At 39.1% G+C, this 27,512-nt stretch overlaps 1 protein-coding gene across 12 annotated transcripts in view; it reads left to right on the forward strand.

The window, feature by feature from the left end:
• SDCCAG8 (SHH signaling and ciliogenesis regulator SDCCAG8) overlaps positions 1 to 27,512 on the forward strand; it is a 229,449-nt gene that overhangs the window by 13,742 nt on the left and 188,195 nt on the right. For 11 of the 12 annotated variants that reach the window (XR_009406554.1, XM_059412519.1, XM_059412520.1 and 8 more), the window contains exons 3-6: positions 154 to 239; positions 3,774 to 3,887; positions 18,632 to 18,757; positions 24,136 to 24,276. Coding sequence is in view for 11 of the 12 variants with exons in the window: in XM_059412519.1 (XP_059268502.1) it covers positions 154 to 239; positions 3,774 to 3,887; positions 18,632 to 18,757; positions 24,136 to 24,276 (467 nt within the window). In the remaining variant the exon portion in view is untranslated. The remainder of the gene's footprint in view (positions 1 to 153; positions 240 to 3,773; positions 3,888 to 18,631; positions 18,758 to 24,135; positions 24,277 to 27,512) is intronic. The other variant, XM_059412522.1, reaches the window with a different exon arrangement.

The raw sequence follows: 27,512 nt of genomic DNA on the forward strand, positions 1-27,512 counted from the left end.
ATGTTTGCCTTTGGATCTCCCATCCATTACACAGTTGTTGATGCATAAAACATGTTTACACTATGTTTGTTAGATGGATAGAAGTGTGGATGGGTGGCGATAAGCCCTGGGTCCGAGGGAAGGCTAATGAAACCCATCGTGTTCTCTCCACAGTCAATCAGCTGAAAGCTCTGTTGCGCCAACAGGCAACTAAAGAAAGTGAGGTGTCTCTATCGAGAAGGCGAAATGCATCCCCTCTGGTGGGTACCCACATTTGCAACCTGACAAGAGCATTGTCTTCCTATTTTTGTTTTTTAAGATTTTACTTATTTATTTATTTAGAGGGAAAAAAGCTTGAATGGGGGGAAGGAGAAAGGGAGAAAGAGAGAGAATCTCAAGCAGACCCCACACTCAGCAGAGCCTTACAGGGGACCTGATCTCACAACCCTGAGATCATGACCTGAGTCAAAATCAAGAGACGCTTAACCGACTGAGCCACCCAGGTGCCCCTCTAAGTATGTTTTAACTCTACAGTATTGTTTTAGTAGAATACTGGGCAGGACATTCTGATAGCATAAAGCATTGAAAGAAATGATCTCCTTGGGGCGCCTGGGTGGCTCAGTGGGTTAGAGCCTCTACCTTCGGCTCAGGTCATGATCTCATGGTCTTGGGATCGAGCCCCTCATTGGGCTCTCTGATCGGTGGGGAGCCTGCTTCCCTCTCTCTCTGCCTGCCTCTCTGCCTTCTTGTGATCTCTGTCAAATAAATAAATAAAATCTTTAAAAAAAAAAAAGAAATGATCTCCTCTCTGATTATTTTGGCTGAAGAATAGAGACTTCTATGGCAGAGGGAATCCTGAATTTTAAATTTATTGTTCGCTTGAAAAGTATAAGTGAGGGAAAAGTCTTGACAATTTACTTTGCAATTGTTAACAAAAAAAAGGAAGGGTCTATGGAAAAGAGTAGCTGTTTCTTTTTTATGGAGTCATAGCAATATCCTATCATTTTTAGAATTTACTTAATTATATTGCTAGCTGTCCTTTGTAAAATATATTTTGAGTGTCAAAGCCAAAGTATATAATCTTATTCTGCGTGTTAAAATACATGGTTATAAAATTGCACAATGTGAGAAGCTATAGTGTATTTTTTTCTGAAGAGGTTTTTTATTGCTATTGTTTCAACAGAGTGAATTAATTATTCCTGATTGTAGCAATGTGGTATGCTAACGCCTGATACAGATGTGAGGGAGAGATAGGTATGAGGGAAGGATTTGGCCAGGTTTAAATGGTCGAAATAAAGGTCTATCTGGGCCTATTACTTTCTAGAAAGATACTATGCCTCACAGCGTTTCTGTAATAATAAGAGTGTATACTTAAAATTCTTTAGAAACCTATGCAATCTGACACAAATCTAATATGTCAAAGTAGCAATAACTACCTTGCATTTTCAATGTAACGTGTTAAGCATTTTCAGCGTAATGCATTGAAATGTGTGCGACAGTTGGAAAACAAGGCTGCTTTGTAGAAACCATGGAGACATAACACTTTCCTCACAGCTGAAATGTCATAACTGTACCCCCATATTAACACTTCACTCCAGCCTGACACATACGTTCGTGCTTAATTCCCACTTTGGAGACATGTACTACATACCCATATTCAACATTTATGGCTATCAACTATAATTTTAATGCAACATTAATGCAAATTTAATGCAACAATGCATTCAGTGAATGCATTCCTGGTGAGACCTGGCTTCTAGAATGCTCTTAAGCATACAGTGGGTAGAGTACTTGGAAGTCTAGTAGACGAAGTTCAGATGCTGAATGCTCAGGCACAGTCATTATCATTTTAAAGTTACAGCCGAGCAGCGGTCATCTGGAACTGGTTGAATCTGGGTAGGAGGAGGAGGCTTATCAAGAGCATCACTGGTTCCGTAAATACCTTACAAATCCCCGGATCCGTTTATATGGAGCTGTGTGGAAGGATACGAGTTAGACTCTGAATGTGTATAGCCCACCTGGAATGATTACAAGCTGTAATGACAATAAGCATGTCTGACACTTTCTTCTTCTTTTTTAAAAAATTTTATTTATTCGAGAGAGAGAGAGTGCTAGCATGTGAGCTGGGGTAGGTGCTGAGGGGGACGGAGAGGCACAGGGGAAGGAATCTGAAGCAAGCTCGTGTTCAGCGGAGAACCCAACTTGGGGCTCGATCTCACAACCCTGATATCATGACCTGAGCCGAAATCAAGAGTCAGATGCCCAGCTGACTGAGCCTTGTGTGCACTTCCATAACCACACGACCTAGTGGCTCTATTGACAGTGCAACAGAGGCGCTTTGAGATGGAAAATATAACCACATATTATTACTTATGATTTTGAAATGTGGCTGTCCAGATTCTAATAAACCCTTCAAAGTATATTCAGGCGATTTCATTTTCCATTCAGTATTAGCTTGGGTCTTTTTTATTTTTTACACCCACAGTCATATTTGATTCTTACTTGTCTATGTTCTGGGCTCATTTCTATTAACATTAAATTATTACCATTAATTGCTTTCTATTCACCAGATAAAATCCATTTAATTAAAGTTACTTTGGTTTTTAAACTTCTTAAATATGCCAAAAAGCAAAACTCTACTTAATTATTCTGCCACAAGAACTGGTCCTTTGTTGTTAGGAATTTCTAACAGCCTGAGAAATAAGGATCAGGTATCTCATCTCGAGGCTTCTCTGGGTTCGTTTCACTTGTTGACACTCACTCTCCCTTCCTGGTTTCCTCTTTTCCTTAAAAAATATCATGGAATGATAAATGATTCTAGAAACCCCGTTATCGTTTGAGGCAAAAGTAGAACATACATTAAAGTCAATGCAGGAGTACTACAGAGGTACAGAGAATTAACACTTTTTCTGGGGTCTGTTTGCTGGACCCCTGGTCCAGGGTAGCTGTCAATTTCTTTTTTTTTTTTTTTTTTAAGATTTTATTTATTTGACAGAGAGAAATCACAAGTACACTGAGAGGCAGGCAGAGGGAGAGAGAAGGAAGCAGGCTCCCTGCCGAGCAGAGAGCCCGATGCGGGACTCGATCCCAGGACCCTGAGATCATGACCTGAGCCGAAGGCAGCGGCATAACCCACTGAGCCACCCAGGCGCCCCATCAATTTCTTGAGGCTCTTGCCTGTGCACCCTGTCTGGAGCTCCGTGTTCCAGACCAGCATAGTCTTAAATTGCCTTGAGTATTAGGATCAAAAAATAAAAAACCATGCTTTGCTAATGCCCTCCTCTGTAGACTGAATTTTACCTGGTGGACACACCTGGCAGTGAACCCTTGTCTAAAGAAACCCTTCAGCAGGCCGCTGGTCTGCCATTTTGGCTTGTAGTGCTCTGGCATGGCAGTTTCTTGAAGAGAGTTGTCCATTTATCCCCCCATTGCTGAATGGGGTGTCCCATTTCCAGATGGCTCCGATAGGCAGTTCCCTCCAAGCCAATGAGACTACTACAACCAGCATTTTTCCATTTGCCACAAAGTTTTTATGACCACTCTCACTTTCCATCTTTAAAAAAAAAAGATATTCACACCTGAATCTCATCTATTTTATCTATCTGTGGAATTTATAGGCTAGAGACATAAATACTACTGGCCACAATGTGATCTACCCTATGTTTTTGTGACATCAATACTAAATTGAGTATAGACATGGTATGGTGGTATTACATTATTCTTGGCTAAATCCAAACACGCTTAATTTTGGGGGGGTGTTTTTGTTTTGGGGTTTTTTTTAATTTTTGCCTTAGAGGTCATCAGAGTCCGAGGAAGCCAATATGCCTACTGTATACAATCTCGTTCCTATTGTCAATGACCAGTCTCAATACATTCATCATTTAGAGGCAGAAGTCAAGTTCTGCAAGGTAAGTTTCTCATTAAAAATTTAACTGTAACTAAGTTAAAGTTTCTATTAATGATACTTTATATGAAAATGTGCTATTACTAGTCTTCACGTGTATTGCGATACATTGACAGTTGCATGTTCACATGTTTGAAAAGACTGATAAGTTACAGGGGCTTCTCAGGCTGGGGAATGGTACTACTGACCTTGCCATTTCTGATGGCTTCATTTCCCAGTAGCCCATAACTGTGTCTCATGTTTTGATAATGTGCTCTCATGTTTTAGAGTTTTTGCTTTCCACCCTACATTCTTTTTTTGTTTTTTTTTAAAGATTTTATTTCTTTGACAGAGAGAGAGAGATCACAAGTAGGCAGAGAGGCAGGCAGAGAGAGAGGGGAGGAAGCAGGCTCCCTGTGGAGCAAAGAGTCTGATGCAGGGCTCGATCCCAGAACCCTGGGATCATGACCTGAGCCAAAGACAGAGGCTTTAACCCACTGAGCCACCCAGGCGCCCCCACCCTACATTCTTTAGCCTAGTTGATGGGAAATGCGTTAGAACGGTAATACCAGTCACTTGCACTCAGGGATTCTAAACTGCTGACTAAATCTACTCCATTGTCTGCATGAAGGTTCTTACCTTAGCCTGGAATGAGAATGGCCCCGGGGGTGCTAATAACTATGTTGAAGAAACTAGTGGTGTCTGCTGTGACTTGTAACACCAGATGCTTATAACCTACAACTGTACGCAGTCCAGTAATGTCGTTAATGCCTTTATTGTCATTAATGCCATTGGAGCCTTTATGCCTTTCCAAACTTTATGCCTTTCCCTCCTTTTTAAATTCAGTATCAATATATCATATTTTTTACATTTTGGTTTCTCTTCTAAGGTGCAAGACTTGGAAACCTTTAGACATTTCATGGTTTTGACGTTTCCAGGAAGTTCTCCATCTTAGCATGTGGCTTTGTCTTAGTTCTTGGAGGATACAATCGTTATTGCCAAGGATTCTTGGATTACTGAAATGGCTGAAATAATATCCTCGGATTGATTCCCTTAACAAGCTCTTATAAATCCTTAAGATGCTATGGGTAGGGGTCCCTAGGGGGCTCAGTGGGTTAAAGCCTCTGCCTTCAGCTCAGGTCATGATCTCAGGGTCCTGGGATCGAGTCCCACGTCCGGCTCTCTGCTCGGCAGTGACCTGCTTCCTCCCGTCTCTCTCTCTCTCTCTGCCTGACTCTCTGCCTACTTGTGATCCCTGTCTGTCAAATAAATAAATAAAATCTTAAAAAAAAAAGATGCTATGGGTAAAACTTAGAAGACCTTGGGGGGAGTCTTATCTCTACTCTCTTAGAGTTTTTGGCTATGACTTATAATTAAATTAACATAAAACAGATTAATAGGATAAAAATAGATGCATTTATTTGGTTATTTTATTACTGAAATATAATTGATAATATATTACTTTTAGGTGTACAATATGCTGATTGAGCAATTTGATATATTACTCAGTGCTCATCACAATAAGTGTAGTTACTACCTATCAGAAAACGATGTTATTACAATATTATTGACTACATTCCCTGTGCTGTACTTTTCATCTCTGTGATTTGTTTTGTAACTGAAAGTTTGTACTCTTAATTCCCTTTATCTATTTCACGCATCTCAGCAACCACCAGTTCTCTGTATTTAAGAGTCTGTTTGTTCCTTTATTTTGTTTTTTAGATTCCACATATAAGTGAAATCATATGGTATTTGTCTTCCTCTGTGTGATTTATTTCAGTTAGCATGACACGCTCTAGGTCCACCCATGTTGTCACAAATGCAAGATGTCATTCTTTTTTTTCTTTTTTTTTTTAATTTATTTGAGAGACATCACAAGTAGATGGAGAGGCAGAGATATATGGGAGGCTAAAGAGGGGATGAGTTATTTTAGTGAGGTCTGTTGGTACAGATTCCTCTCAGCCTCCACTCCCTATCTCTGGTGATAAGAATGTTTTCTTTCTTCCTTCTATGCAGAGGACAGCTTTCACATGGGAGTTTTATCTCCTGCTTCCAGGAAGAAACGGAAGGTCACTCTTTGTATCTGCTGTTTTTTAAGTGCTTTTAGCTCAAAATAATTCTTATTCCTAAGTGGCATGTTTTGGGGTAGCAGATTCTACCACAATATAGATTGTAATAAACTTACCATCTAGTCTTGGGACGCCTGGGTGGCTGGTTGGTTGAGTGACTGCCTTCAGCTTAGGTGATAATCCCGGGGTGCTAGGATTGAGTCCCACATCGGGCTCCTCACTCAGCAGGGACCCTGCTTCTCCCTCTGCTTGCCACTCCCTCTGCATGTGCTCTCTCTCTCTGACAAATAAATAAGTAAAATCTTCTTAAAAAATAAACTTACCATCAAGTTGGGAAGAGAGTACTAATACCTATGAGCACCATAGCGACACCGTGGAGTAGAAGGTCATTTTCCCTCTGTAGTATTAACCAAAATTGTAGTAAGAATAGAAAGGTACTAAAAGTTGGAGTTCTGGGGGATGTTTTTCTGGGAGAGGAAAATCTTAAAGGAGTTGGGTTGTTTAGATCAGCAGGAGGAGGATGAAGGAGTTCATACAGAAAACAGCCACACTGGGGCGCCTGGGTGGCTCAGTGGGTTAAGTCGCTGCCTTCAGCTGGGTCATGATCTCAGGGTCCTGGGATCAAGCCCCGAATCGTGCTCTCTGCTCTGTGGGGAGCCTGCTTCCTCCTCTCTGCCTGCCTCTCTGCCTACTTCTGATCTCTGTCTGTTAAATATATAAATAAAATCTTTAAAAAAAAAAAAAAGAAAAAAGAAAACAGCCACACTGAAAGGACATATTCAGGATGAATACATTTTCTCTATGGGAGCCACAAGGCATCTATTCTAAATCCTGCAGGAGAGGATGTCTGTTAGAAATTATTAAGGGCTCCTGGGTGGCTCAGTGGTTAAGCATCTGCCTTCTGCTCAGCTCATGATCCCAGGGTCCTGGGATTAAGTTCTGTATCAAGCTCCTTGCTCAGTAGGGAGCCTGGTTCTCCCTCTCTTTCTGCTGCTCCCCCTGCTTATTCTCTCTCTCTCTCTCCTCTGTCAAATAAATAAAATCTTTAAAAAAAGATAAATTATTAAAATGATGATGAACTAGGAAAATGGAAGATTATAAGAACCTTGAAAGGTAGAGTATATATTTGATACATTTTAACAAGGGAATAATGGAATAAAAATAACATTTAAGAGCTTAGAAATAGCTATTTTTTTTTAAAGATTTTATTTATTTGTTTGACAGATCACAAGTAGGCAGAGAGGCAGGCAGAGAGAGAGAGGGGAGGAAGCAAGGCTCCCTGCTGAGCAGAGAGCCTGATGCAGGGCTCGATCCCAGGACCCTGACATCATGACCTGAGCTGAAGGCAGACATTTAACCTCCAGAGCCACTGAGGCATCCCTCATTTAATTTAATTTAATTTAATTTTATGTAAACTCCATGCCACATGTGGGATTTAAACTCACAACCTGGAGATCAAGAGTCACATGTTGTACCAACTGACCCAGCCAGGCACCCCTAAGTTTTTATTTTTATTCCAGTTCGTTAAAATACTGTGTGTTAGTTTCAGGTGTACAATATATTGACTCAACACTTCCATACAACATCTAGTGCTCATCAGAACAGGTGCCCTCTGCAATCCCCATCACCTTTTTCACCCGTCCGCTCACCCACTTCCCTTCTGGTGACCATCAGTTTGTTCTCTAGAGTTGAGTCGTGTCTTGGTTTGCCTCCCTCTCTCTTTTTTTCCCTTTGCTCATTTGTTTTGTTTCTTAAATTATACGTATGCATGAGCTCATACGGTACTTGTCTTTCTCTGCCGCGCTTATTTCCCTTAACGCACTACTATGTAGTGCCATCTGTCTGTCTTTGCAAATGACAAATTACTCTGGCTGAGTAATATTCCATTGTATATATATACACACCACTTCTTTTTTTTTTTTTTTAAAGATTTTTATTTTTATTTATTTGACAGAGAGAGAGAGATCACAAGGAGGCAGAGAGGTAGGCAGAGGCAGAGGGGGAAGTAGGCTCTCCGCTGAGCAAAGAGCCCAATTCGGGGCTCGATCCCAGGACCCTGAGATCATGACCTGAGCTGAAGGCAGAGACTTTAACCCACTGAGCCACCCAGGTGCCCCAGTACCACTTCTTTACCCATTCATCAGTTGATGGACATCTGGGCTCTTTTCCATAATTTGGCTATTGTAGATAATGTTGGTATAAGCATTGGAGTACATATATCCCTATCCCTTTGAATTAAGTATTTTTATATTCTTTGGGCAAATACTTACTAGTACAGTTGCTGGATGGTAGGGTAGTTCTATTTTTAACTTTTTGAGGAAGCTCGATTCTGTTTTCTAGAGTGGCTGCACCTGTCAGCATTCCCACCAACAGTGCAAGAGGGTTCCCTTTTCTCCACATCCTTGTCAAAACCTGTTGTATTTTGGGTTACTGATTTTAGCCATTCTGGCAGTTATGAAGCGATAGCTCATTATAGTTTTGCATTGTAGATTTGATGTGTATTTCCCTGATGATCAGTGATGTTGAGCATCTTTTCATATGTCTGTTGGCCATCTGTATGTGTTCTTTAGAAAAATGCCTATTTGTGTGTTCTGCCTATTTTTAATTGGATTATTTGTTGTTGTTTTCTTAAAGATTTTATTTATTTGAGAGAGAAAGAGCATGAATTCAGGGGAGAGGGCGGTGAAGAGGAGAGCTGAGCCAGGGGCGCAATCCAGGGCTCGATCCCAGAGCCCTGGGATCATGACCTGAGCCAAAGGCAGATGCTCAACCGACTGAGCCACCCAGGTGTCCCTGAATTATTTGTTTTTTTTGAGTATAGGACTTTTTAAAGTTCTTTATATATTTTGGATACTAATGCTTATACTAATGCTTTATCAGATATGCCATTTGCAAATATCTTCTCCCATTCCATATTAGTTCTATTGATTGTTTCTCTTACTGTGCAGAAGCTTTTTATTTTGATGTCATCCCAGTAGTTTATTTTTGCTTTTGTTTCTCTTGCCTCAAAAAACATATTAGATAGAACTTGCTACAGCTGATGTGAAAGAGGTTACTGCCTGTGTACTCCTCTAGGAATTTTATGGTTTCAGGCCTGACATTTAGTTAATCCTTTTGAATTTATTTTTGTGTTTGGTATAAGAAAGTGGTCCAGTTCCATTCTTTTGCATGTCGCTCTCCAGTTTTCCCAACACCATTTGCTGAGGAGACTTTTTCCCACTGTATCTTCTTTCCTGCTTTAAAATTAATTGACCATATACTTGTGGATTCATTTCTGGGTTTTCTGTTCTGTGTCTAGTATCATACCATTTTGAGCACTATGGCTTTGTAATATAACTTAAAGTCTGGAATTTTAATGCCTCTGGCTTGCTTTTCTTTTTCAAGGATGTTTTGGCTATTTGGGGTCTTTCATGGTTCCATACAAATTATAGGATTATTTGTTCTAGCTCTATGAAAAGTGCTGTTGGTATTTTGATAGGAATTGCATTAGATGTGTTGATTGCTTTAGATAGCGTAGACATTTTGACAATATTCTTCTAATCCATGGGCATGAAATGTCTTTCCATTTCTTTGTGTCACCTTCAGTTTCTTTCATCAGTGTTATAGTTTTCAGAGTACTGGTTTTTCACCTCTTTCATTAGGTTTAGTCCTGGAATCTTACTGTTCTGGGTGCAATTGTAAATGGGATAGATTCATTAATTTCTCTTTCTGCTGCTTCATTATTGGTGTATAGAAATGTAACAGATTTCTGTATGTTCTTTGTATCCTGTGACCTTAATGAATTCGTGTATGAGCTCTAGCAGTTTTTTGGTCAGATTTTCCATATGGAGAATCGTGTCATCTGCAAATAGTGAAAATTTTGCTTCTTCCTTGCCTGTTGGGATGTTCTTTATTTCTTTTTATTGTCTGATTGCTGTGGCTAGGACTTCTAGTAGTGTGTTGCAGAAGTGGCAAAATTGGACATTCCTGTCTTGTTCTGGACCATAGAGGAAAAGGTCTCAGTCTTTCCCCATTGATGATATTAGCTGTGGGTTTTTGATATACGGACTTTATTATGTTGAGTCATAACCTACTTTGTTGAGTGTTTTTGTCATGAATGGATGTTGTACTTTATCAAATGCTTTTTCTGCATCTATTGAAATGATCATATGGTTCTTATCCTTTCTTGTATTAATGTGGTGTATCATGTCGACTGATTTGCAAATTTGAACCACCCTTGAAAACCTGGAATAAATCCCACTTTCTTGTGGTGAATGATTTTTTTAAATGTATTGTTGGATTCAGTTTGGAAGTATATTATTGAGAATTTTTGCATCTGTGTTTATCAGGGATATTGGCCTATAGTTCTCTTTTCTGCTGGTGCCTTTATCTGGTTTTGGCATCAAGGTAATGCTGGCCTTATAGGGTGAATTTGGAAGTTTTCCTTCCTTTTCTATTTTTTGAGAATAGTTCATAGGTATTAACTCTTCTTTAAATGTTTGGTGGCGATATCTTATTAGTTTTTTAAAATTAATAGACTTTATTTTTTAGATTAGTTTTAGGTTTACAGAAACATTGAGTGGAAAGCACCTTGAGTTCCCATGCACTTCCCCTTCATACCTCCTCAGCAGTTCTTGCTGTTATTAACAGCGTGTATCAATGTGGCATGTTCATTTCAGTTGATGACCAATATTATTACATTATTATTTGCTAAATTCTACATTTACATTAGTGCTTACTCTTTGTAAATTCTGTAGCTTTTGAAAAATGTGTGATGTGTATCCATCATTACAGTGGCAAAGAGATTAGTTCCACTGCCATAGAGATCAGTCTGTGCTCCATTTCCTCATCTCCCTTCCTGGCCCTTCAAATCCCGGCAACCACTGATCTCTTGATTGTCTCCACAGTTTTGCTTTTTCAGATTGTCATGTAGCTGGAATCACATAATGTGTAGCCTTTTCAAACTGGCTTCGCTGACTTCGTAGTAGGCATTGAAGTTTCCTTCATTTCTTTTTATGGCTCAATAGCCTTTTTTTAATCACTGGATAAAATTCTATTGTATGGATATAACATAGGTTGTTTATCCATTCATTCTTTGAAGGACATCTTGCTTGCTTCCAAGTTTTGGCAACTAGGAGCAACACTGCTATAAATATACATGTGCAGGTTTTTGTGGATATAAACTTTTAACTCATTTGAGTAAATACCAAGAAGCTCAGTTGCTGGGTCACATGATAACAGTATTTTTAGTTTTGTAAGAAGCTGTCAGACTGTGTCTTCCAAAGTACCATTTTGCTTTTTCACCAGTGGTGAATGAGAGTTCTTGGTGCTCCACATCCTTGCCAGCATTTGGTGTCATTAGTAATGTACTAAAGGTGTGTTTTAATGTAAATTCCCTGATGACATATAATATTGGGCATTATTTTCCATTTATATACTTTCTTTTTTTAAATTGAGTTGTTTATTTCTTATTACTGAGTTCTTAGAGTTCCTTATATATATTATATATATATATATATATATATATATATATTTATACATTTATATATATGTGTGTGTGTGTGTGTATATATATATTTTTTTTTTTTTGGATACCAGTCATTTATCAACTACGTCTTTTGCAATTTTTTCCTCCTAGTGCATGGCTAGCCTTTGATTTTCTTAACAGTGCCTTTTATAGAGCAGAAGGTTTTGATTTCAGTAATATCCAACTTACCAATTTTTTCTTTCATAAATTTTGCTTTTGGTTCTATGTAAAAATCATTGTTGAATCCAGGGTGATGAGTATTTTCCCCATTCTTCCATAACTTTATGTTTTACACTTAGATCTGTGGTCCATTATGAGTTAATTTTTGTGTAACATGTAAGGTCATTGTTTAGATTATTTTTTTCCTTTCTCTTCTTCTTCTTTTTTTTTTTTTCCTGCATGTGGATATTCAGTTGTTGCAGCACCATTTGTTGAAAAGATTGTTTCCATTGGATTGCCTTTGCTTCTTTATAAAGATCAGTTGGCTGTATTTGTTTGAATCTACTTCGGGGCTCACTTTTCTGTGCCTCTGATCTGTTGGTCTGTTCTTTTGCGTAACATACTGTCTTGATTTATAGTAAGTCTTGAAGTTGGGTAGGGTCTTGAAGTTGGGTAGGGTCAATCTTCTGATACTGTTCTCCTCACTATGGTATTAGCTATTTGGGTCTTTTGCTCCTTTATATGAATTAAAATTGGTAAATTTCCACTAAATAACATACTGGGATTTTGATTGGGATTTTATTGAATCTATAGAGCGGGTTGGAAATTGGCATGTCGACAAAACTGAGTCTTCCTATGCATGTACATGGACTGTCTATCCATTTTTTTAGGCATTCCTTTATTTTTCAGAGTTTTGCAGCTTTTCTCATATAGATCTAGTACACATTTTGTGAGATTTATGCCTCAGTATTTCATTTTTTTAGTGTTAATGTAACTGGTAATGTGTTCTTAGTTCAAATTCCAATTATTTATTGCTAATATTTAAGAAAATAATCAACTTCTGTATATTGATCTTGTAATCTGCAACCTCGACCAGAATCGCTTATTCTAGCTGGTTTTTGATTCTTTGAGATCTTCTTTGTAGAGAGTCATGTCAACTTTAACAAAACCAGATGTCTTTTTAAAAGATTATTTCTTCCTTTCCAGTATATATGGTTTTTATTTCTTTTTCATATCTTGTTGCATTAGCTAGGATTTTTAGTATGATGAATAGGAGTGATGAGAAGGGACATGCTTGCCTTGTTCTTGTTCTTTTTTTTTTTTAATAAAGATTTTATTTATTTGACAGAGAGAGAGAGATCACAAATAGGCAGAGAGGCAGAGAGAGAGGGGGAAGCAGGCTCCCTGCTGAGCATTGAGCCCAATGTGGGGCTCGATCCCAGGACCCTGAGATCATCACCTGAGCCAAAGGCAGACACTTAGGCCACTGAGCCACCCTGGTGCCCCTCCTTGTTCTTGTTCTTAATGGGAAACTATCTATAGTCTCACCATTGAGTATGACATTAACTGTTTGTTATTTATAGATGCTGTTTATAAATTTGAGGATGTTTTCTTCTATTTCCTACTGAGAATTTTTATCTTGAATGGCTACTGAAATTTGTCACTTGCTTCTTCTGTCTACTGGTATGATCATAAATGATTTTTCTAGCTTGTTGAAATGATGGATCACATTAATTCCTTTTCAAATATTGGACCAACCTGTATACCTAGAATAAATTCCATTTTGTCCTATTGTATAATAATTTTATACATCATTGCTTTTGAATTGCTGATATTTCGATGAGGATTTTTGTATTTATCTTCATGAGATATATTATTGGTCTCTAGTTTTCCATTCCTGTAGTGTCTTCAACTGGTTTGGATATTAGGGTACCCAAAAATGAATTAGGAAGTATTCCCTCAGATATTTTATGGAAGATGTAAAAAAACCGGTATAATCTATTACTTAAATTTTTGGTATAATTTAAATGTGAACTAATGGCAGACAAGGTGCTTTCTGTTTTAAATGTTATTAATAATTGATTCAATTGCTTTTATAGATGTAAGCCTTGTTCAGACTATTTCTCCTTCTGTGAGTTTTTAAAGATCGTGTCTTTCAAGGAATTGGTCTGTTTTATCTAAATTATAAAATTTATGGGCATAGAGTTACTCATGGTATTCCTTTGTTATCCTTTTAATGTCCTTGGGATCTGTCAGGATGACCCGGCTTTCATTTCTGATGTTAATAATTTGTGTTTACTCCCTTTTTTTCTCAGTTAGCCAGGCTAGAGTCTAGAGTCTTCCCAGTTTTATCGATCATTTCAAAGACCCAGCTTTTGGTTCTGGTGCTTTTCTCTATTGATTTTCTTTTTCTTTTTTAAAACATTTTATTTATTTATTTGACAGAGATCACAAGTAGGCAGAGAGGCAGGCAGAGAGTGAGGGGGGCAGGGTGGGGGGAAGCAGGCTCCCTGCTGAGCAGAGAGCCAATGCTGTGTTTGATCCCAGGACCCTGGGATCATGACCTGAGCCAAAGGCAGAGGCTTTAATCCACTGAGCCACCCAGGCGCCCCTGTATTGATTTTCTATTTTAAATTTCTTTGATCTCTAATTTTTCTTGTGTCTTCTGATTACTTTGAATTTAATTTACTCCTCTCCCCCCCCTTTTTTTAAAGTTTCCTCCAACAAAAGCTTGGATCGTTGATTTGGAATCTTCTTTTCTAATGTTTTTCACTGATTTTGTTGTATCTCACAAATCTTGATAAGTTGTATTTTCATTTTTATTTAGTTCAAAGTATTTTTAATTTTTTCGAGACTTTGTCCTTGATCTGTATGTATTTAGAAATATTGTTTAATCACCAAGTATATTGGGAATGTCCCAGCCATCCTTCTGTTACTGATCTCTGGTTTAATTCTACTGTGGTCTGAGAACATACTTTTTTATGATTTCTATTCTTTTTGTTTGTTAAGATGTGTTTTTAGACCCAGGATGTGGTGGTATGTCTTGGCGAATGTCGTGTTTTAGCTTAAGAAGAATGTGTATTCTCTTGTTGGATAAAATACTCTATAAATGCCAGTTGATGGCTGGTGCTGTTCAGTTCAACTGTGTACCTACCAATGTTTTGCCAATCCGTAAGATCTGTTGGTTCTGTCAACAGATCTGTTGGCTCTGTCTACTGACAGAGGGGTTTTGAAATCTCCAACTGAAATAGTGGATTCATTTATTTCTTTGTACAGCTCTATCAGTTTTTGTATTATGTATTTTGATGTTCTTACACATTAAGGATCATTGTGTGCCAGGAGAATTGACCCCTTTATCATTATGTCTTGCTTCTTTTTACCCCTTATATTTTCCTTTGGTATGAAGTCTGCTTTGTCTGAAATTAATATAGCTATACCAGCTTTTGGTTTATGTTAGCATGGTACGCCTCTATCCATTTACCTTTCATTGATCTGTGTCTTTATATTTAAAGTGGGCTTCTTATAGATGGCATATACTTGTGTCATGTTTGTCATTCACTCTTACTGCCTCTGTCTTTTTTTTTTTTTTTAAAGATTTTATTTATTTATTTGACAGAGAGAAATCACAAGTAGATGGAGAGGCAGGCAGAGAGAGAGAGAGGGAAGCAGGCTCCCTGCTGAGCAGAGAGCCCGATGCGGGCCTTGATCCCAGGACCCTGAGATCATGACCTGAGCCGAAGGCAGCGGCTTAACCCACTGAGCCACCTCTGTCTTTTTATTGGTGTATTCAGACTATGGACACTTAAAAAAGTTATTATTGATACACTTAGATATTGATACAGTGGAATAATATCTACCATATTTGCTACTGTTTTCTACTTACCGCCCTTGTTCATTCGTTCTTTCTTTCTTAATTCTTTCTTAATTTCCTAATTTATTTTCTTTCTTTCTTTCTTTCTTTCTTTCTTTCTTTCTTTCTTTCTGTCTCTTTCCTCAGTCTTCTACTCTTTTTCTGCCATCCCTGGCTCTAAGCGATCCTGTTATGTGATTGGAAGTTTTCTCCTGTCTGAGCATAGCAGGGGGCTTTTTATTTATTTTTTTTACTTTTGTAAGTGATTGTCCTTGAGTTTGCAATTACCTTGATCAATAATCTAAGTCTGCTTTCAAATAGCTCTGTACCACCACATGGGAAGGGAGAGTTCCTTGTAATAGAGCTTCAGTCCCTCCCTTCTGTTCTCTATAATGTTTCTGCCATTCATCTCAATCATTCATAAGCTGTGCTCACTGTGTATAGTGCTACTGTGATGCTGAACATACTGTTATATGTTAGATCAGTTAAGATTTAAAGAAGCAAAGTATTTTGTTTTATCCCCATATATTCCTTTACTAATGCTCTTTCTATTTTGTGTATGTCTAAGCTTATTTATAACCTGTATCATTTTCCTCCTTTCTGAAGAGCATGTAACATTTCTTGCAAGGCAGACCTCACTGATTTCCTCAATTTTTGTTTATCTAAGAAAGTCTTTATTTTCCCCTTACCTTTGAAGGTTAATATGTCTTAATACAGAATTCTAGGTTGGTGAGTTTTTTCCTCTCCATACTTTAAATATTTCATTCCATTGTCTTGTTTTATGCAGGGTTTCTGAAGAAAACCCTGATTTCTGATTTCCTTAAAGATTTTCTATTTGTCTTTGATTTTATGCAGTTTGACTCTGATATGTCTAGGTATAGATTTTTTGGTTTATTTTATAGTGCTTGGTGTTCTCTGGGCTTCCTGGGTCTGTGGTTTGGTGGTTATGATTTTGTAAAATTCTGTCATTATTGCTTCAAATATTTCTTCTTGTTCTTTCTCTCTTTGTCACCTTTTATAATCGTCCCACGTTTCTTGGATATTCTGTTCTTTTTCATTCTTTCTTCTCCTTGCATTTTAGTTTGGGAAATTTCTATTAGCAGTTCTTTAAGTTCCCCAGTTCTTTTCTTGGTTGTGTCAGTCTATTCATGAGCCCATGAAAGGCATTCATCATTTTTATTATGGTGGTTTTCATTTCCAGCACTTTGAATCTTTCTTGAAGTTTCCATTACTGCTTATATTTCCTATCGGTCCTTTCATGTGGTCCACTTTTTTCCATTAGATGTTTTAACTTATTAATCATAATTATTTTAAACTCCCAATCTGGTAATTCTAGCACTGCTGCCATATTCAGGTCTGGTTCTGTGCTTGCTTTATCTCTTTAAACTGTGCTTTAAGTCTTTTAGTGTGCTTTCTAATTTTTTGCTGAATGCTGGCCACGAGGTGGTGGGTAAAAGAAACTGTTTAGTGTGCGATACTATGTTTATTGTGGTAGGTCTTAGGCTGTGTTTACTGTTTGGTGTTACTGCAATTGTCAGAGGCTAAAATTTCCTCTAGTGTCCTGCTTTATGTCTCCCCAGTGGTGGGTGTGGGAGTAGGGGAAGCATTTTATAGTCCTATGACTAGGTCTCTGTCTTTTAGGGAGCCTGTGACAGTTAACTTTGACCTTCACAATTGCTTCTCAGTCATCCTGGCACAGAAAGGTGGGAAGGCTACAGGGAGCTGGAGTTGGGGGTTTCCCTTCCGTTCCCTTCCTGAAGGCACAGCAGCTACGTGTGAAAAACCCCAGCTATTTAGGCTCTGTTAAAATACTTTCTCTTGATGCAGGCCTTTTTAAGAACAGAAATGCTTTGGGCATTTTTAAATGCCCAAAGAGGAAATGCCCAAGAGGAAGCATGAAGGGATTTTTCTCTAGCCTTTGTTGTATGAACCTGGTAGTATCCCTAGAGATAAAACTCACAGAAGTGTAGGAATCCCCTTAAGATGGTCCTTCTGGAGTATTTAACCCTCAAACTTGTCAACTCTGAGCTTCCAATTACATTTTACCTTTTCCTTGCCAACACTAGTTCCCCTGGCTGCTCAGGTAGGTTGTGATTCTCAGGAACACCTGCCTGTCTCTCCATTTTGGGGGATGGCACTTTTCCCTGTGACCTCAGTTCTCTTACGGATTTAAGAAGAGGGGTTGTAGGACACCGGGGTGGCTCAGTCGATTAAGCCGCTGCCCCGCATCGGGCTCCTTGCTCAGTGGGGAGCCTGCTTCTCTCTCTGCCTCTGCCTGCTTATGTTCTCTCTCTCTCTCTCTCTATCTCTGACAAATAAATAAATAAATAAATAAATAAAATCTTTCAAAAAACAGAAAAGAAGAGTGGCTTATTTTTTGGTGTGTTCAGCTTTTCTCTTGTGAATGATGTCTTCCAAACTCATTAGATTCTTCTCCCCAAATTGGAAGCCTGCAATATATTTTTTTAAATAAAGCTTTCAATTGTAGACTTGAGTTTTGGCTTTTTTCTGCATAAAATAATTGGTAAATGGAACTTGCATATATAGCTTAATTGTTTTTTATTACACTGGTAATGAAGTGTTGTGCCATCAATGTATTGATCTTTTTTACCTTTTTTCAGAGAGTACGATGCCGCTCAATAGCTATTCTAATTGTTATGTATTATAATCCCTCATCTGATGCTTGCAAAGCCAGGAAAGCACTCTTTTAGAACTCTCCAGCAAACTGTCTCAGTCATAATTTCCTTCCATCTGGCTACCAGTTGTGGATAAATACTCTGTTTCCATGCCTGTCTCAGAGTCCTCTGTTGTTCCTTTAACCTCTGTTAGGTTCATCAAGTTGTTGGCATTTGAGCAGGAGTAATAATATATCTCACTTTATTGTTTAAAAGACTATGTTATTCGGGCTGCCTGGGTGCCTCAGTGGGTTGGGCTTCTGCCTTCGACCCTGGTCATGATCTCAGGGTTCTGGGATCGAGCCCCGAGTAAGGCTTGCTGTCTGCTTCCCCTCTCTCTCTATCTGCTTCTCTGCCTACTTGTGCTCTCACTCTCTGTCAAATAAATAAATAAAAATCTTAAAAAAAAAAAAAGTCTACCTTATTCTTAAAAGTCTTTTAGATAACCCCTTTAAGTCTTTTCAGTAGCCTACCAAAAAAACTGTCATAACCACACATTTCTGTGATATGGCCATTAGCAGACTTTTTACTATATTCCCCAGGCCTCTTTTAGTTTGTTAGCTCGTGTTTGAGTTGCTTTATTTGTCTAACTGTAATTACAATATTTCAGAAAGTGGATGGAGAGCGTGTTTCCCGTGCTTTGTATCATGTTGGATCACCTAGTAATCAGCGATTAACACTGCTTCAAAATGCTTAATGTAGTTGGTATTTTTGTTTCTGCTTTTATAGGAGGAACTCTCTGGAATGAAAAATAGGGTTCAAGTAGTTGTGCTTGAAAATGAAAGACTCCAACAAGAGCTGAAATCTCAGAGACAAGAGGAAGCAATGAGGGAACAAACACTTCTGGATGCATCTGTGAGCACTTTTTTTCATACCAAAAATTATATTTTAGTTTGAATGTTCTGTCCTACCCTCTCCCCCACCCTTCTGAACTGCTGAAATTCTTGACTTGACATTTGGCAAATGTGCTATGCTGTGACTCACTTGGGGCCTCAGAAATTAAATTCACCGTGGTGGAATGACCCCTCAGACGCAGTGACGCAGTGCCGAGTATCTGTGCTGATTTCCCCTCGGAGCGTACCTGCTGTGCGTGTTTTGCCCATAGAGAAAGAGCAAGTCCAAAGCAGGAAGCAGATCGTGTAAGGAAGGACTTGGTTAAATCCAGAAACTTTGTAACTCTAGCTTAGATTTCTGTTGTAGGTCTCTAAATTTTCCTTGCCCTCTGCGTCCTAATAAGTCTAGTTGGTAGCATGGGGTAGCAAAGGGAGTGTGGGCCCGGGGTTCCGGGATCAGCATGTTGGTTTCCGGCGTCCCTGACAAGCTGGGTGTGTCATGAGTAATGTTATGCAGCTTTCAGATGTGGCTTTACCTCTTGTGTCCTCTGTTTATTGGTAGTTTGAGAAGATTCACCTATATTAGCTGTTCTTAATCTTTATTTTTTTAAAAGATTTTATTTACTTGATAGAGAGAGATCCCAAGTAGGCAGAGAGGCAGGCAGAGAGGGAGGGGGAAGCAGCTCCCCACTGAGCAGAGAGCCCGATGCGGGGCTCAATCCCAGGACCCTGGGGATCATGACCTGATCCCAAGGCAGAGGCTTAACCCACTGAGCCACCCAGGCACCCCAGCTGTTCTTAATCTTTAATATGAGTAACAGTCAGTTGGGCTACTTGCTGGCCATACAATTCCTAAGCTCTCCTCCCCTGAGAGTCTGATTCATTGAGTTTGGGTTCAGTTCTTGAGTTAAAAATATGAATTTTTAACAAGTTGCCTAAAAAATTCTAGTATGACAGCACCACATTTTTTTTTTAATCCGTGCACCACATTTTGAAGAACAGTGGAGTCAGTGATGTCCATAACTGTACGACACAAAATTCTTGTGATGACATTTAAGTAGTGTTTAAACTTAGTATCTCCTTGTGACCGGTCAGAGATACTGTTGCCTTAAAAATGTTATTTACTCTTTTGCTACAGAACACTGTTAATCATAGCTTGTTTTGCCTTTTGAAACAAACTCAGTGTTCCATGAGGAAGTGTTAATACTTGTCTGCTGTGGCTTTACTTTATAATGGGTTTGATGACTTTGACCTGGTTGTCATTGGTAAATCAGTTGTCTCCATGTTTTACCTAGGTGTTCTCTGATTTTTTATTTTGAAGTGTTTTTTCGTTGACCTGACCTATGTCTCATTTGTAATCTTTGAGTTCTCTGTTAGAATTTCCTATTTAGAAGTAGCTGATTGTGTTAAATCTGAATGGCAAATGGGGCTTCCCGTTGATTTTTCTGCAGTATATTTCAGTTTGCGTCCAGCTTTTCTCCCTTCACCAGAAGAGTGTTTTCTGAATATTTATATTATTCTTTATTATCAATGTTAGTACTTAAAAATTCCATCTTAGTTGCTTATTATTTTAATGTCAGTTTGAAGACGATAGAGCCATATAAAAAGTACTTGGAAGTAGCTCGTTTTAAAAATATATTCTTTTGCTTTTTTTCCAAATATGCAGTCACTTAGCAAACAGTGACTCGATTATTCATAGACGTTGGTATTTGTACAATGACAAAGAAGTGGAAGAAGGGGAAGTGAAGTGAGAAAGGAAATTAGGCAGACAAGTGAACCAGAGGGCAAGAGAAGTGAGTAACACAGAAGGGGAAGGAAGCAACGTACAAGCACACATGCTTTGCCTTAGGAACAAAGGAAACTTGCTGAAGAAATTTACAGCCATAGTTATGGAAAAAACAAAGTTCTAGAGTGTTTCTTTTCTTTCTTTTTTTTTTTTTTTTAATTCACATACACTAACCCATAATGCAAACAAACTGATTGTTGCACATGGGTTCGGAGACCTCCATATCTATTTTAATGTTGGTCTAATGTATTATTTTGTTGTTATGGAATTACTGCTGTTGCTTTTTGCTTGTGTAGGTGAATTGAGGCATTTCAGCAACGTATGCTTGGTACACCATGTTCAGAATTTTAATGTAAATGAAACTTTTTAGAATATCTTAAATATAAACACATCAAGAGGCATTATCTTTTTTTTTTTCCCCTCAACTCTTTTTACTGAGCCTATTATCATGCTGATGGTAGATCTTGCCAAAGCTGTTGGTGGATTTGGGTATAGCTTTTCAGTATTTCTTAATGCCTTCTTTTGAAAAATAATTAAAATAGTTAGATAGTCATGATTAATACTTACGGATGACTACATGTTATAATGTGGCAGCCACTCTATCAATCACTTTATTTATATGCAATTATTTCCGGTTGATAGTAGCAAAGGAAGGCAGGTGTTATTCTCTTTTCAGGTGAGTAAATTAAGGTACAGTGTGGTTAAGTAAACAGAGCAAGTCTGCTAATGTCACAGAGCTAGAAAATGGCAAAGCTAGGATTCAAACATGGGGCTGTCTTGACCCCCACGTCCATCTGGCTAGCCTTGAGTCCATCTGGCTATTCCCAGTTAGGAATAGCTTGTCACTATTGAACCAAACTACCTTTGTTTGCCATGGGGTAGAAGATTATCCTCAGAAGAGGGGAATGTCCTCTTTATTGTTCCTGAATTTTAGCCTTGGACTTGGATGGTAGCCTACATGATGTTTAACACTTAGCCTACTTTATGACCCAGTGGTTGAAGAAACAAACAGGTTATTTTTTTAAAAACTACCACCATTTCCATCTTCATTTTTTATCATTCCATGAAATTTCTCTTCATGGAGAGCTTTTCTCCTGAGTTTGAGCAATTATAATAATATTAAATATGCTATTAGAAATTTGGAAGGTACCTGGTGGCATAGTCTGTTGAATGTCCAGCTCTTGGATTCAGCTCAGATCATGACGTCTGGGTAGTGAGATCGAGCCCCAAGTTGGGCTCTGTGCTCTCTATGGAGTCTGCTTGTGACTCACTTTGTCCCCTCCCTGCCTGCAGATAAATTAATCTTAAAAAAAGGAAGAAAGAAAGAAAGACAGAAAGAAAGAGAAAGAAAGAAATTTTGGCATGTGTGCTCATTCAAAGATCTAGGAGGTTTATTTATTTATTTATTCATTTATTATAAAACTTTATCTATTTATTTGACAGATGGAGATCACAAGTAGGCAGAAAGGCAGGCAGAGAGAGAGGAGGAAGCAGGCTCCTTGCTGAGCAGAGAGCCCGACGTGGGGCTCAATCCCAGGACCTTGGGATCATGACCCGAGCCTAAGGCAGAGGCTTTAACCCACAGAGCCACCTAGGCGCCCCTCTAGGAGATTTTTTTAAAAGCAGGACATTTCTAGGTCATTTCTTTCCCTGTCCGCTTTCATCCACTCGCTACCTTCACTCCCCTCAATTAAGAAATCAGGTTTTCAGTGATCTCCAGGGATGTAAATGTAATTAGATTTTTTAAAATTTTGGTCAAATACCATTCACATTCTTAAATGTTATCTGTGGAAGGACAAAGTGTCCATTAGACTATCGGTTCTTTTCAAAGAATGACATTATTTTATATCGTAAGTCAGCGATCTGTGGTGTACGTACTTTTTCCAGTTTCATTACAGGAAATTAGTGCTGCTGTTCTTCATGATGCTCTAAGGCAACTTCGAATGCCCTCAGATCTTGAGCAGTTTGTCCTCACCCACAAAGTCAAGTTCAAGCTTGTTGTACCACGTTTTCTAGACCCTTATTTGACTCTCTAGCTTGACATTTTGATATCTGTTTTGTGCTTCAATATTTAGTAATTCTGAGTTGCTTCAGGCACCAGACTTTTTCACACCTCTGTGACTTTCCCTGTCATGTTTTCTTTCTGGCATGCTCTTCTCATCTAGCTCACTCTTTCCCATCCAAGATCCCACACCAGTGTCAGCACGTCCCCAGAAAACCTTCCTTGAATCTCTGGTTCTTCTTAGTGCCCCTCCTTTCTTTTTGCACAGTTCCCCGTGCGCATCTCTGGCCTAGCACTTAACCTTATTAAATTGAAATTATCTGCTTAGGGGTTTGTCTTGAGGATAAGACTGGTCTTGCTCATTTTGACCCTCCAAGCTCTTAGCACAGTGCCTAAACATAGGAAGCATCATACACAAATATTTGCATTAAACTGAACTTCCAGAAGAACATGGAATAGGCCATCAGAATACTACTTGGGATGAGTGAGTGTAGCTCATTCTGGCATGATAGGACACTGCAGTGTAGTTCTGTCTTTGGGACCTGTCCTCTCTTGTGAGTACTACCATATCCTTGGGTCCTTAGCAAGAGTTCAATAATTGTTTGTTGAATGGTATTATTAATATTTCAGTCCTTGTACACACAAATTACCCAGATCTTTGGGCTGCATAGTTCACTGACTGTTGAGAGGGTCCCTCCTGGAGGTACAGACACAAGGGGTACACATCAGATGTGGTCTGTAGGCATGTTTGGTTTGTTTGACAAACTATGAACCAGTATTTAACAGTGTTTCAAATGAAAAACCAGAAATCTGGCTTATCTTTTAAAAATCAGAAGATTTTTTTTTTATAATATGAGTTTGCATTCACTCATGGCAAAAATTGCCTGGAACTGTCGTGGCTGCAAGTTCTGGATCATTTGTCATGTCCCTCCCCTTCCTTTGTGAGTCCCTGACATGCAGGCTAGGTGTCAGTGCTGTTTATCTCCATGCACTATTTTTCTTATTGAAGATAATACTTTTCTGAAACGGCAGGAGAGCATAGTGGTTTGGGGCATGGACTGGGGGCCTAGATTGCCAAGGTTCGCATCCTGGCTCTGCTGCTTATTAGCTACTTCCTACCTCTGTGACTCTTACAAGTTACTCAGTGTGACTCAGTTTCCTCTTTTAAAAGATTATTTTAGAGAGCGAGAAGAATGCATGAAAGAGTAATGTGGGGGGTGGGTCGCAGGAGAGGGAGGGGAATCTCAAACAGACTCCCCACTGAGCCTGGAGCCCAGTAGGGAAAGATGGAAAATGAAACCAAGAGAGGGCTGTGTGCTTTAAGAATGTATGTCTCCAGAGAAGTAAGAGGGGAGTTCATTTGCTGAAACACAGGCAGGCAGCCCTCTTTGCTCATCTACGTTACTGCCTGTGCCCGTAGGAATCGGACTTTGTAACACTTGTGGAATATGACCCTGATAGCCTGAAAATGTAAAGTCATTTTGACATGTAGCTTGGAGGCATCCGCTCTTGAATTTGTTCCATCACAGATGAGAATCCGTTCCATTTGTAAATCATGCGTGTTGACTTAAAGCTAAATGCCGGTTGTAATTATTCCTACATTTTACTTTAGGGAAACCTGCAGAATTCTTGGATTACAACAGGCGATGGCTCTGGGATGAATGAAGGTGCCAAGAGGCGATTCTCCCAGGGCAATGCAGATGCAGTCAAAGGTCCATCGGCTGGTGAGGCTGAGAAATGGAAGCTAGAGCTGGTGAGAATTTGGCTGCTTTTCTCTTAAGCATTTACTTTTTTGTACTTTTTCTATCGTGGTAAATACATATGCCATTGAATTTAGCATTTTTGCCCTTTTAAAATTTATGGTATGTGTATTTTTTTGTGTCTGGCTTATTTTGTTCAACCTTCCATTTGTTAGATTTTTACCCATTGTTGCATATGGCAGAACTTTGTTCGTTTTCACTGGTGGGTCTGCTGTATATGTACACTACAATTCATTTATCCTTTCTACCATTGGTGGATTTTTGTGTCGTGTCCTTTTTGGGGCTATTGTGAATATTGCTGCTATGGCCATCCTTTCGGATGTCTGTTGATGTGCATGACACACATTTATGGTCGGTGTGTACCTCAGAATGGAATAGTCAGTCTTGGGATATGTGTACGTTCAGACTGAGTGGTTAGGGTGAGCTTTTCGGGTGGTTTTTATATTTTACACTTGTACAGCAGCACATGAGTGATACCATTGGTCCATATTCCTGCTGACATATTTTATTGTCTGTTTTTCTGGTGGGCTGGTAGTGCTGTCTCATTGTGATTGTCATTACTCCTGAGATTGAATCTCTTTTCATGTATTTATCAGTGTCCTCCTATGTGTTCAAACATCCTATCCATTATTTTGAGTTATTTGACTTTTTTTTGAACTTCTTTTTGTATTCTGGATATAAGCCCTTTGTTGACTGTATCTTTAATAAATATATTTTCTTTACTCTGTGGCTTGCCTTATAATTGTCCTGATAGTTTTCTTTCTTTCTCTCTTTTTTCATTCATCATGACTAAAATTTCTTAATTTTTTTTTTTAAGATTTTATTTATTTGACAGAGAGAGACACAGCAAGAGAGGGAACACAGGCGGGGGAGTGGGAGAGGGAGAAGCAGGCTTCCCACTGAGCATGGAGCCCAACATGGGTCTTGATCCCAGACCCTGGGATCACGACCCAAGTGGAAGGCAGACACTCAATGACTGAGCCACCCAGGCGCCCCTAAAATTTCTTAATTTTAATGTAATCTACAGTTTTTCTTCTTTATTGTTTAGTACTTTCTGTATCCTATATCAAAAGTGTTTCCCTGCCCAGGTCTTAAAGCTATTCTCTTATATTCTTGCTTTTAACATTTAAATCTACAATCTACCAGTCTTTATTTTGTGTATGACATGTTACATAGGGGATCATATTTTGTTTTTTTCCCACATGTTTCTATATGTATATCCCAGTAGCATTTGCTAAAAAAACAGCCCTTTGTCTGGTATCTTTGTCATAAATCAGGTGTACATATATGTCTGGGCTCTGTGTTTTATTTCTTTGGTCTTTGTGCTACTACCATCCTGTCTTGATTGTTACAGGTTTATACCTGGTGGTCCACATATCACATCTTCCAACATTGTACTTTGTCTTCAAGAGTGTCTCATTCCTGAAGGCACCTGGGTGGGGGGTGCAGTTGGTTGAATGTCTGACTCTTGGATTGGGCTCTGGTTCTGTTCTCAGGGCTGTGAGATGGAGCCCCATGTCAGGCTCTGCACTCAGCCTGCAGTCTCCTTGAGATTCTCCCTCCCTCTCCTGCCTCTCCCACTCCTGCTGGCTTACCTCACCGCTCTAAAATAAGTCTTTTTAAAATGTTTTTTCATTTTTCATTTTTTAGTTTACTGGACAGACAGAGATCATAAAGAAGGCAGCAAGGTAGGCAGAGAAAGAGAGGGAGAGGCAGGCTCCCCGCTGAGCAGAGAGCCCAATGTGGGGCTCGATCCCAGGACCCTGGGATCATGACCTGAGCAGAAGACAGAGGCTTTAATCCACTGAGCCACCCAGGCACCCCTAAAATAAATAAATCTTTAAAAAAAAAAAAGTGTCTTATGCCTGACCTTTTGTATTTCCAAATACATTTTAGAATTAATTTGTCAAGTTCCAGAAAGCCATTATGAAGCTTTGATTGAGATTGTCCTTAAACTATGTCACTAGGGGAAAAAGAGATCTTTATTTATTTATTTTTAAAGATTTTATTTATTTATTTGTCAGAAAGAGAAAGGAAAAGAGAGAGCCCAAACAAGGGTAGTAGCAGGCAGAGAGAAGAGCCTGATGGCAGGACTCGATCCCAGGACCATGGCCTGACCTGAAGACAGACACTTAAAGGATGAGCCACCCAGGTGTCCTGAAGATAGCTTGATGATATTATATCATCTTGTCCTTTATTTTATTTTATTTTTTTGAAGATTCTGTTTATTTATTTGAGAGAGAGAGCACAAGCAGGGGTGGGTAGGGGCATATCTCTTCCCTATGTAGATGCAGTGCACCTCTGGTCTTCTCTGTTCAGAGTGACTTAAGATTCAAATCCGGTAAAGTTTTCAATGTCCATCCAATGCCTCTGCTACATGGAGATTACATGCGTTGTCAGGGTAAAGGTCTTGTATGTTTTTTCTCCTCATGGCCCATTCTCACCTATTCACCCGTTTCTATCCATTTTTCTATCTAGCACTGGATCCGTGAGTGGATACTGATCCACTCCCCGGCCAAACATGCAGCTTGTTTTCTCCAGCCTCTGTGCCTTGTGCTCTGTTGGAAGTTATTCCTTTAAGTATTAACGCTTCTTCCAGGAAGCCTTCTTCACTTCTCGGAAGCTGAATTATAAGTTCCTGCATCTCTGATTTCAGTTTACCTTCTATATACCTCCCTGGAGTGAATTATATGTAATTAAAATTGTCCCGTGTTTTTCTATTCCTTCCAAGAGTATAAGCTCCTGGATGAAAGACATCTTCATTTCAGATACCCTATAAATATTTGTTGAAGGAAAGAACAGTGGGATGCCAGCAGCCCCTCGTAGCTAGGACATCCATTTGGTCTGTCATTTATTGTGATTTATAACTTTTCTTTAATCACTGATCCAGCCCTCATTTACTGTATGTCAGTACACAGCAGTCCCAGTGGGGGCTCCAGTAAGGTTTGATCCTGGCCCTCATGGGCCTTATAGGTTAAAATTGGTTTTTCCTGGGATGCCAGGGTGGCTCAGTTGGTTAAGCCCCTGCCTTTGGCTCAGGTCATGATTCCAGGGTCCTGGGATCGAGTCCCACATCAGGTTCCTTGCTTGGCAGGGAGCCTGCTTCTCTCGCTGCCTCTGCCTGCCTCTCTGCCTGCTTGTGTATTCTCTCTCTCTCTCTGGAAAATAAACAAAATCTTTAAAATAAAATAAAATAAAATAGTTTTTTTCTCAGAATCATACTTGTAGA

This window comes from Mustela nigripes, chromosome 10 (genome assembly GCF_022355385.1).
Source record: "Mustela nigripes isolate SB6536 chromosome 10, MUSNIG.SB6536, whole genome shotgun sequence".
Taxonomy (NCBI): domain Eukaryota; kingdom Metazoa; phylum Chordata; class Mammalia; order Carnivora; family Mustelidae; genus Mustela; species Mustela nigripes.